This window comes from Hipposideros armiger, unplaced genomic scaffold, assembly GCF_001890085.2.
Source record: "Hipposideros armiger isolate ML-2016 unplaced genomic scaffold, ASM189008v1 scaffold_831, whole genome shotgun sequence".
In the NCBI taxonomy this organism is placed as follows: Eukaryota; Metazoa; Chordata; class Mammalia; order Chiroptera; family Hipposideridae; genus Hipposideros; species Hipposideros armiger.
The window spans coordinates 245299-256115 of record NW_017732181.1 but is presented as its reverse complement, the minus strand read 5'-3'; the positions used below and the strand labels follow the sequence as shown (position 1 = coordinate 256115).

Below are 10817 nucleotides of genomic sequence, written 5' to 3'. Positions count from 1 at the left end.
GGGGCGGGTGGACGCCTTGTAGGAAGAGGGCTGATGTTCGTGGAGTCCTGAGAAGTGGGGATAAGGTGAGAGACCAAAAGGTAAAATCCGTTTGACCACCAGGACCTTGAATTCGGAAAAGCTTCTTTGGGACTCTCTGAAGTGCTGGCCTGTTCGCCCAGCCATCCGCCTCTGCCAAGTAGCCTGTCAATGTCTGCGGATCTTGCGCCAGAAAGCCAATCCGACCCAAGAGCAGGAAGAAGAGGAACATTATCCAGAAACAAGTAGGTCCGAGTGAGGGTGCTGGCACTATTGGAGACCCCTGGGGTGGAGAATGGTGGAGTCTGTGAACTCGAATAGGCTCGTGAACCTCCGCATCCCCCCTCCTTCCCTCCTCTCTACACCATTAGGGAGCTTACAAAAGAATGTTCTCTGCAGGTACAAGGCAGGGAAAGAAATGGCTGGGAGTAGGAGAGTCATAGAATCCTGGATCGGGGTAGAGAGAACCTTGCTAAAAATTATTATTCGGGGTACAGAATTCTTGGTATTGGTCCGTCCATCAAGCAGTCAGTCCCAGAGTGGTCAGTCCTTAAGTTTGGTGGAGGCGGAACCGGAGATGTGAGAGGAAGGAAATTCCTCTGGAGCAGTGGAAGTTAGTATAATGGGTGGGGGAGGAGTGTCCCGGTACCTCTGAGATGGTGGGGGTGGCGGAGGCAAGGGTGGAGTTGGAGACCTTTGTGCATTGTACATCAGTCTGTCTGGCTTATAGACACTCTCTCTCCACCACCACTGATTTTGTTACAGGGAAGTGAGTGTGGCGTCACCTTCAGAGGAAGTGATTTTCCGGGGGTGGGGGCGGGGCGGAGGATTGGAGGAACTCGAAGGAGTAGTAGGAGGGAAATAATGAATTTCAAAACCGCAGCGCTGTGAGGTGAGGAGTAAAATGAAGATGGGAAACACTGGGCTATGCGGGACTAGGGCCAGGGATTTGGGAGAGGGGCGTGTCCAGTCCCTGGTGAGATCCATCTGTCCCCTGCGCTCTCAGCATCCTCCTCCCTATCCCTTTTGTATGTAGGTTTGCAGGACACAGTGCCCTTCCGGGCAAGAAAGAAAAGAAACTATCCGGACCTGTGCGGGTCTCTGTGGGGGTGCCACTGCTCCCAGGACATCTGGAGGGGCAGGGGAAGTAGGGCAATGATTAGGTACCTTAAATTGAACCAACTGGGGTGAGATCGTTGAACATGAGGCTGGAGAATCTGGAGGTGGGGAAAAGTTTCAAAATTACCTTCCCGATGGAAGAAAGGAATCAGTGATCTAGCTCTGAGTCCTTGCCATGTCCCTGTCTGTTTGTTGGTCCGTAGTTTAGTCTGTCTGCATGCACAAGTACAAGGGAGGAGATTGCAGCCTCAAATCTTTCCTTCTTTCCTAGGTCCCACTGTATCTGCAGCTGTTGCAGAACCTGCCAGCTATAACAAAAGACTCCACCCCTGAAAGGCTTGATCCCTGACGTGAGAGCACTCCTCTGGGCCAGATCAAGCCCTCTCTGTCCCTGTTAAGAATTCAGCTCAGATATTCACCCCAGTATGGGTCGTACTCGGGAAGCTGGCTGTGTGGCTGCTGGTGTGGTGATCGGGGCTGGTGCTTGCTACTGCGTGTACAGGCTGACTTGGGGAAGGGATGAGAGCGAGAAAATGTGGGATGAAGACGATGACGATGAGGAGGAGGAATCTAGTGATATTGCAGAGACTGGGGTCCAGACTGGGAAAGGAGCTAATGCTGGGATGGGGGCTGGAGCTAGACTTCATAGTGACTCAAAGGCCAAGGCTGAGGTGGGTGTGGAACTCAAGAGTGGTCCAGATGTAAAGGTGGGGGCCCACTCATGGGCGCAGAGCGGAGGTAGCCTAGAAGCCAAGGCCAAGGCCCTTTTCAGCACTCTGAAGGAACAGGCAAGTGCAAAGGCTGGCAAAGCGGCCAGGTTGGGTACCATATCTGGGACCAGAGCACTTGCACCAAGTTTACCCTGCCCAGGAGGCAGAGGTGGAGGCTGCCACCCCACCAGGAGTGGAGCTAGGGCTGGGAGCAAGGCAAGTGGGAAGTCCAAAGGAAGGGCCCGGGCTAAGAGCACCAGGACTCCAGCTACAGCATGGACTGTTCGCAGGGGCAAGTTTAACTTTCCCTATAAAATTGATGATATTCTAGGTACGGCAGACCTTCAAAAGGTCCTTAATATCCTGGAAAGGACAAACGATCCTTTTATTCAAGAAGTAGCCTTGGTCACTCTGGGTAACAATGCAGCATATTCATTTAACCAAAATGCCATTCGTGAACTGGGTGGTCTCCCAATTATTGCAAAACTGATAAAAACAAAAGATCCCATTATTAGGGAAAAGGCTTACAATGCCCTTAATAACTTGAGTGTGAATGCTGAAAATCAGGGCAAGATTAAGGCATATATCAGTCAAGTGTGCGATGACACCATGATCTGTCGCTTGGACTCAGCTGTGCAAATGGCTGGACTAAGACTGTTAACTAACATGACTGTGACTAACCATTACCAACATTTGCTTTCCTATTCTTTTCCAGACTTTTTTGCATTGTTATTCCTGGGAAATTATTTCACCAAGATTCAGATTATGAAACTAATTATAAACTTTACTGAAAACCCAGCCATGACAAGAGAGCTGGTCAGTTGTAAAGTACCATCAGAATTGATTTCCCTCTTTAATAAAGAATGGGACAGAGAAATTCTTCTTAATATCCTAACCCTATTTGAGAATATAAATGACAACATAAAAAATGAAGGGCTTGCATCATCCAGGAAAGAATTCAGCAGAAGCTCACTTTTTTTCTTGTTTAAAGAATCTGGTGTGTGTGTGAAGAAAATCAAAGCATTAGCAAATCACAGTGATCTGGTCGTGAAAGTAAAAGTCCTAAAAGTGTTGACCAAACTATAATTGGGGGTCTGTCCCAAACAATATTGAGGTATTTTTTTAGTTTGCACTTGGGAACAGTGCATTTTGTAAATTATTTGTTTTTCACTGTGCTTATATGGCAAAGAGATACTTTCAGCTGCTATTTTGAAATAATGAATATCACAGATCATCAACAGCAATGTTGGTTGGTTTTAGTCTGGACCACTTTAAGGATGTCACATGAATACTAGAGCTTGTACAAAGAAAATACTTATTGATTCCATCTTGCTACATAGATTGAGGTATTTTTACTCTTTACCTAAACTGACAGCAAACTAATGAATAAGCTACACTTTTGTATTGGTTTACATTTGTTAACATTAGACCTGTGTTTCATCAATAAAGCTGTTTGTTTTAACCAGCAAACAAAAAGAAATTTATCATGTACATGAGTTTATGATCTATTTGGGAAGGCAAGATTTATGGAAACAAAACATACTAACAAAACCAGAAGTCTCTGATCATAGCCAGACCCTTCCCATCAGGGCAGGAACTTCTGCAGGTGACAATGCTCAGGGCAAGTTTTACAGAGGAGGGACACTTAAGTAACCTGGGTTTGAAGAAGGGGATAAAAACGGCACAAGGGCATTGGAGGAAGGAAGAGTGGTGGGGAGAAAGGCATGGAGGTGGGGATCCTGCTCCAGAGAGGAGGCTGACCTGCTTGGAGTGCAAAGTGTGGGAAGGAGAGTGATGGGAAATGTAGTCCAGCAGTTGGGGTGAGTCCCGTTCGTGGAGGATCCCGGATTGCTAAACTGAGGTGTGTGCATATTACTCCATTCACCCCTGGAAGACACCAAAACCTTTCATAAGCACAGGAATGACAGGATGAAAGGAAAACCATATGGCTGATGTGTGTGCAGGATGGGTCTGAGTTGGGGATGGAACAAGGGTGGCCACTGGAGATTGGCACACCAGTTAGGAAGTGACTACCGTGGTCCAGGTGCAGGATGATAAAGGTGTGACATTTCACTGCTGATGGTGGGAATGGTAAGGGTAGGAAGGAAATGAGACCTTTTGAATGAAGGAGTGTTGGAGTCCATTCTGGGGGCATATAGAGAGGGACAGTTTTATTTTAGAGTCCTGGGGGCATTTGATAGGAAAACATCCTCTTTCTTGGCCAACTCTGGTATCTATGTCAGTGACTACATTAGTTACTACTTTGAAACAGGAAGATATAATAGAAGAAAGAATAATTTTTAGTGTTTCTATCAGATTTCTTTTATAAGGTTGGCTGTGCCAAGATCTTTGTGGAACCATCCAGAGGGCTGCTGGCATCCATACTGGAGAAGATCCACTTCTATCCCATCTAGAGTGGTGAGGGTGTGTGTGGTGGGGGCACTCCAACTGTGCTGATGGGAGCATACACTGGGTACAAGGCCCATTCGGACACATGTTTTAGCAGCCTTTAAGGTGTGCGTGTTCTTTGACCCAGTCATTCCACTTGTAGAAATTTATCCTGAGGAAATAATCAAGTAATTGGCTGGTACAAGGATTCACATTATTTTGAAGAGTGAAAAACTGAATGACCCAAATGTTTCAAAATAAGCACTTGGCTAAGCAAATTAGGGTATGTCTACACATTGAAACATTATGTAGCTCTTAAAAATGTTGATGGGCATCTACACTCATTTAGTTGGAAAAAAATCAGCATATAATTTCAAGTGGAAAAGCCAGTTACATGCCTGTATACCTTTACAGTATATTTCATTTTTGAGAAATATAAAACATTTACGTGCATTAAAACTTCTGAAAGACTATATATATCAGAATAAGAATGGCTATGGGTAATAGGTTAACTTATGAATTTAATATTCTCATCTTTTTCCTCATCTATATTTTCCTATCTGTAAAATATGTTGATTATTTTTGAGTAATTGCTGGGAAAGAAAAATGTTGGATGCAAGCTAGGCTGGAAGTGAAGGAGATGATAGAATGGGAAAATGGGCAGGGTTTATATAGATTTGTTTGGAACACATACTGGGTGAAAAAATATTTAGACCAAAAAGGGAGATGTGTTAAAATGATAGATGAGTTGTCAAGATGTGGATAATGAGTCTTTTATAAGAGCTTTTTATTAAAATATAGCTAACATACAATATTATATTAATATCAGGTGTACATCATAGTTATTCACCAGTACCCACCTGGCACTATAAAGAGTTATTATCACATTGATCATATTCCTTATGCTAAAGAAATGATCATCATGATAAGTTCAGCAACCATCTGACACTGTACCATGCTATCACAATATTATTGACTATATTTCTTATGCTATATATTACCTCCCCAAGACTTACTTGTTTTATATGTGGAACTTAAAACCTCTTATTATTCTTTATCTTTCATCACCACTTTTAATTTTTCATTTATAGTTGACATTCAATATTATTTTATATTAGTTTCAGGTGTAGAGCATACTGTTAGACATTTATATATTTTAGGACACGATTCCCCCTGACTAGTACCCACCTGGCACTATACATAGTTATTACCATATTATTGATATATTACTTATACTTTACATCCTCATGACTATTTTGGAACTTCCAATTTGTATTTCTTAATCCCTTCACCTTTCTCACCCTGACCCCAATCCCCCTCCCATCTTCACCTCGATAGATCTGGTACCAACACCATACATAGTTATTACAATATTATTGACTATATTCCTTATGCCATGCCCTACATCCTCATGACTACTGTGTAACAATCAACTTGTATTTCTTGATCCCTTCCCCTTTTCACCTATCCCCTAACCCCTCTCATCTGGCAACAATCAAAATGTTCTCTGTATCTATGGGTTGTTTCTGTTTCATTTATTTTTTTCTTTAGATTCCACTTATAAGTGAAATCATATGACATTTGTCTTTTGCTGTCTGACTTACTATACTCAGCACAATACCCTCTAGGTCTGTCCATGTTGTCACAGATGGCCAGATTTTGTTCTTTTTTACGGCTGAGTAATATTCCATTTTATATATGTACCACCTCTTCTTTATCCATTCATCCATTCAGGGACACCCAGGTTGCCTTCATATCTTGGCTTATGTAAACAATGCTGCAGTGAACATATGGATGAGCATGTCCCCTTGAAGTAGCATTTTGGGTTTGTTAGGATAAATACCCAGAAGTGGGATTACTAGGTCTTTTTATGTCTCTTTGTTATAGTCTTTGTTTTAAAGTCTCTTTTGTCTCGTGTATGTATTGTTATCCCAGCCTTTTCTGTTCTGTTTGTTTGTTTCCATTTCATGAAATATCTTTTTCCATCCCTTTACTTACAATCTGTGTGTCTCTTACGAATCTGAAGTGAGTCTCTTGTAAGCAGCATATGTAAGGGTGTGGTTTTCTTATCCATTCAGCTCCCCTAACTTTTTATTGGAGCACTTAATCTATTTATATTGAAAGCAATTGTTGAGAGATATGTAGTTATTGCCATTTTATTATTCATATTTCTGATTGTGTTTTCATCTTAAAGTAGTCCCTCTAAGATTCCTTGTAATACTGCTTTGGTGGTGATGAACTCCTTTAGTTTTTTTTTTCTTGTCTGGGAAGCTCCTTATCTGTCTTTGGATTCTAAATTGTAGGTTTGCTGGGTAGAGTAATCTTGGTTGTAGGTCCTTGCTTTTCATCACGTTAAATATTTCCTGCCAATCCCATCTGGCCTGCAAAATTTCTGTTAAGAAATCAGCTGATAGTCTTATGAGAGCTCTCTTGGAGGTAACTAATTGCTTTTCTCTTTCTGCTTTTAAGATTCTCTCTTTGTCTTTAATCTTTGGCGTTTTAATTATGATGCGTCTTGATGTGGGCCTCTTTGGGTTCATCTTGTTTTGGACTCTCTGTGCTTCCTGGGCTTGTATATCTATTTCCTTTGCCAAGTTAAGGAAGTTTTTTTGTCATTATTTCTTCAAATAGGTTTCCAATTCCTTGCTCTCTGTCTTCTCCTAGTGCCCCTACAATGCGAATGTTGGTACGCTTGATGTTGTCCCAGAGGCCCCTTAAACTCGCCTCAATTTTTTGAATATATTCTTTTTTACTGTCTTGATTGGGTGTTTTCTGCTACCTTATCTTCTAAATTGCTCATTTGATCTGCTGCTTCATCTAATCTAGTGTTGATTCTCTGTAATGTATTCTTCATTTCTGTTATTATAGTCTTTATTTCTAACGGATTCTCTTTTATGTTTTCTATCTCTTTGCTAAAGTTTTCCCTGATGTCATTGAGCATCCTTATAGTCAGTGTTTGGAACTCTGTGTCTGGTTGATTCCTTGTCTCCATTTATTTTATTTTATTTATTTATTTTTTCTGGAGCTTTGTTCTACTCTTTCATTTGGGACATGTTTGTCTGTCTCCCCATTTTGGCTCCCTCTATGTGTTTGTTTCTATGTATTAGGTAGGGCTGCTATGCCCCCCAGTCATAATAGAGTGGCCTTATGTAGTAGGTGTCCTAGGGGGCCCAGTGGCAGGTCTCCCTGGTTACCTGAGCCAGGTGCTCCATGTGTGTTCCTTGTGTGGGTTGTGTGTATCCTCTTATTGTAGCTTAGCCTTGATGGTTGTTTGCATGTCAATGGGAGGGATTGAACTTTGGGATGATTGGTTGTGAGGCATGGCTGTGATGACAGTGGAGGACCTGTTGTTGTGCAGGGGCTGGTCCTATGAAGCAGATTTCGTTTTAGCAGGACTCTGGTGCCTGCCCAGTCTGCCCTTTGGGTGTGCCCGTGCAGGCAGTTGAAGTGGTGCTCTGGCTTGGTCAGAAACCCCACATGCCAGACCAGGAGCCTCCTGGGAGAGGTTCCACTGCAGAACCAGTTCAATCACAGTCTGTGCTCTGCCTGGAGCCACCTGGCATGAGCTACAATGCAATCCTCAGATGCCGGACTCCTGCACTGGGCTTTGAGATGCCTGGGAGAAGCCAAGCAGCCAACTGAGGCTGGCTGCCACTAATGTCAGGCTTGGGGCTGCTCAGCACAAGTTATGGGGCATGCTAAGGCCAGATCCTGCTTGTTTGGGTTTCGTTAGCCTTTGTGAGATTTTAGGAAAGTCTGTAGCATGAACCAAGACAGGCTGTTTGTATGGAAAAGCCACTGAAAGCGGCTTGGGTGGGCCTGCACGTTGGATGGGGCAGGGTCTCAGGCAATCACCAGGAGAGGACGGAGTGTTATCCAGGTTGATGGAGACTCAGATATGGTGGCTGCCTGGGTCTGCGGGCCAGGAGGGTGAGGGCTCAACCAAGAAATAATGGATTCTGCCTGGGAGAAAGCTGCCCCTCTAACCCTTGCCCTGCAGCCAGACAATTCAGTTCTTCCCTATATATCCATGATGCCTTTTGAGCTGCTGTCCCAATGCTGGAGCTGAAAGCAAGTGAGTCTGTCAGTGAGTAGATCTGTGTGCAGGGCCCTTTAAGATGAATGCCTGGGATTCCAGCAGCCTCCATCTCACTCAGCCACAATTTCTGCTGGTTTGAATTGCCAGCACAGATTGTGGGGACTTCTCCTCCCAGCACTGGAACCCTGGGTTGGGGAGACCCCTGCAGCTGAGATATCCCTCCCAATTTTTAACCGCCACACCCAAGTATGGGACCAGCACATTCTGCATCTTCACCCCTCTTTCCAGACTTAGTGGCTTCTTCTGTGTTTCCTTCATTGTAGGTTCAGCTAATCATCAGGCTATTCTCAATAATGGTTGTTCTGTAGTTTAGTTGTACTTTTGATTTGGTCATGAAAGGAGGCAAGCACAGTGTTGACCTACTCTTCCATCTTGACTGAAGATCCCAAATCTTTCTTTTAAGTCAGTATTCCAAGAACAATGAGCAGAGACAATAAATAAATATTTTAAATCTCTCTCTCTCTCTCTCTCTCTCTCTCTCTCTCTCTCTCTCTCTCTCTCCAAGCTTTATTTCATGAAATCTGTTTTCTCATGGGTTCAAGAAAGATGATGAATATTAGTAGCTGAAAGGAGTGGAATTAAAGAGATAGGCTGTTTCCTTTTGTTCTAGGAGAAGTCAAAGAAATAGAAATAGAAATAGTTGCTCCAGGAGAAGATAAATTCCCTGGAAATTAGAGGAAGGCAAGTTTTGGCAAAATGAAAATGCATTTTCTTTTGGTTTCTAGCATTGGCATAGAAGAAAATGTGTGATAAATCTGGTGTGCTAGGGAGAAGGGAGAGAGGCTGGCACACTCTTGTGTCATGGCTAGTGGGAGGGAAACTTGGGGACCATGGCTCATTGGTGACATGTATCTCAGTTGACCACAAATTGTGGACAGTTGGTCTTTTTGGCCCCTATTGGTCCTTATTGACCTTAAAGAGATGTGTTTGTAGTCGAGTGAAAAAGGAAGAAACTACTCTGGTTGTGTGGAAGTTGGTTTGGTAGTGAACATTGCTCTCAGGGTGGTCAGGGTGGGGTTGGGGACAGAGACCTGAAGGGGGCAGAATCAGCTTTCCCTACATCCCCAGGCTACCCACCAGCTCATTTTAGTTTTCTAAATGGTGCGTGGGATAGGGAGAGAGCTGAGGCTGGGATCTGGGAGTGAGAGGTGAGAATTTTTGAGAGTCCTGAATCAATAAAAGAGAACTGTGACCTACTACCGAGCACTAAATGTTCACCAACCCTTACTTGTTGGATTGCTTGCTATCTATAGGGGGAGGCACAACTCAAGGGAAAGAAAGAGGAAGACCACTTACAGGATTTCTAGTGGAAACTGAAGTGAACATTTCTTCCAGGAAATGTGGGACCTGAACCTGTCACAAGGGGGTGGTAGAAGCAAACATGAAACCATTACCTGCTTTTCTACTCCTATCTCAACAATTTTTGGTTCTGGGGAAGCAGCTTCAATATTTATGGGGCAGAAATTAGGGGTAGAGCAGAAAAGTGGATTTTTGGGGGGAGAGTGTGAAGCCCAGAGAGTAGATGAGGGCAGGGGAATGGAAAAGGTGGGCATTTGGGGAGGAGCGAAAGGGTGGTGAAAGTGGCTGGAGGGCAGGGTGGAAGGTATTCTTGAAGCCTAAATGGGGGATATTTGAAAACTAGATTACTCATTTTGGAGAGAGGGCACTTATGTACATATAACAATCTGCATTCTCTCTTGTCTGTCTACCTGTAGACATAGATCTAGGCAAGGAAGGAAGGGATTGCTCCACACATAGTGATATCCTGGAGACAAGGGTTGGAGAAAGGGACGTTTGAGTCAGAATACAGGATTTAGAAGCAAATCAGCTTCTTTCTCGGGCAGCTGCTGTTCTCCTCTCCTCTTACTTTGGTGCTGGAAAACTCAAATGTTGTACCTCTAAGGAAACAGTGGGAACAAGCTTAAGGGAGGTGAAAGCCACAGGAGAAACATTTGAAAATTAAGACCCTAAATCAGGAGAGAGAGATACTGATACCCTTGCATCCTGAGTTTTGACATGTCTGTCTGTGGACTCAGATCAAAGCTCTATATGTTTGCATTACCCTTAGAACCATGTCAGATAGCAGTGCAGTTCATGTCCAAGAAAACACAGTCCCAAAATTTCCTTCCAAAAACATCAAAACTGGATAGCTTTTTCAAGAGTGGGAACATTTTGTGATTTGTCAAATATTTGAATATGCTCAAGTTATTTGTTTAGTGAAAGCATGTCTGGAGGTCAAGGCCAGAAGTTGCTAGTGTTCACTCACTAATCAGCGAGGGGTACACACACAGTAAGAAAAGAAGTGAGAAGGATGGAACTTCAGACAGGAGAAAGGACAGGTAAGGGCTCTGGAATTTAGTCAAAGATCCAGGAAAAGCCAAGTCCTGGGGATGAGGATGACATGAAGCATAGGCAGTAAGGACACCCAAAAGAACATGGTCCCCCCCAAAACACATTTTCCCTAATTAAAATGCTGACTTTTG

At 43.5% G+C, this 10817-nt stretch overlaps 1 protein-coding gene across 9 annotated transcripts in view; it reads left to right on the top strand.

Moving 5' to 3' along the window:
- ARMCX1 (armadillo repeat containing X-linked 1) overlaps window positions 1-3331 on the top strand; it is a 4761-nt gene extending 1430 nt beyond the window's left edge. For 8 of the 9 annotated variants that reach the window (XM_019629200.1, XM_019629193.1, XM_019629197.1 and 5 more), the window contains exons 2-3: window positions 103-263; window positions 1409-3331. In XM_019629200.1, the coding sequence (XP_019484745.1) occupies window positions 1563-2933 (1371 nt within the window). In that variant the 5' untranslated portion in view covers window positions 103-263; window positions 1409-1562 and the 3' untranslated portion in view covers window positions 2934-3331. The other variant, XM_019629201.1, reaches the window with a different exon arrangement.
- Window positions 3332-10817: the final 7486 nt, after the last annotated feature.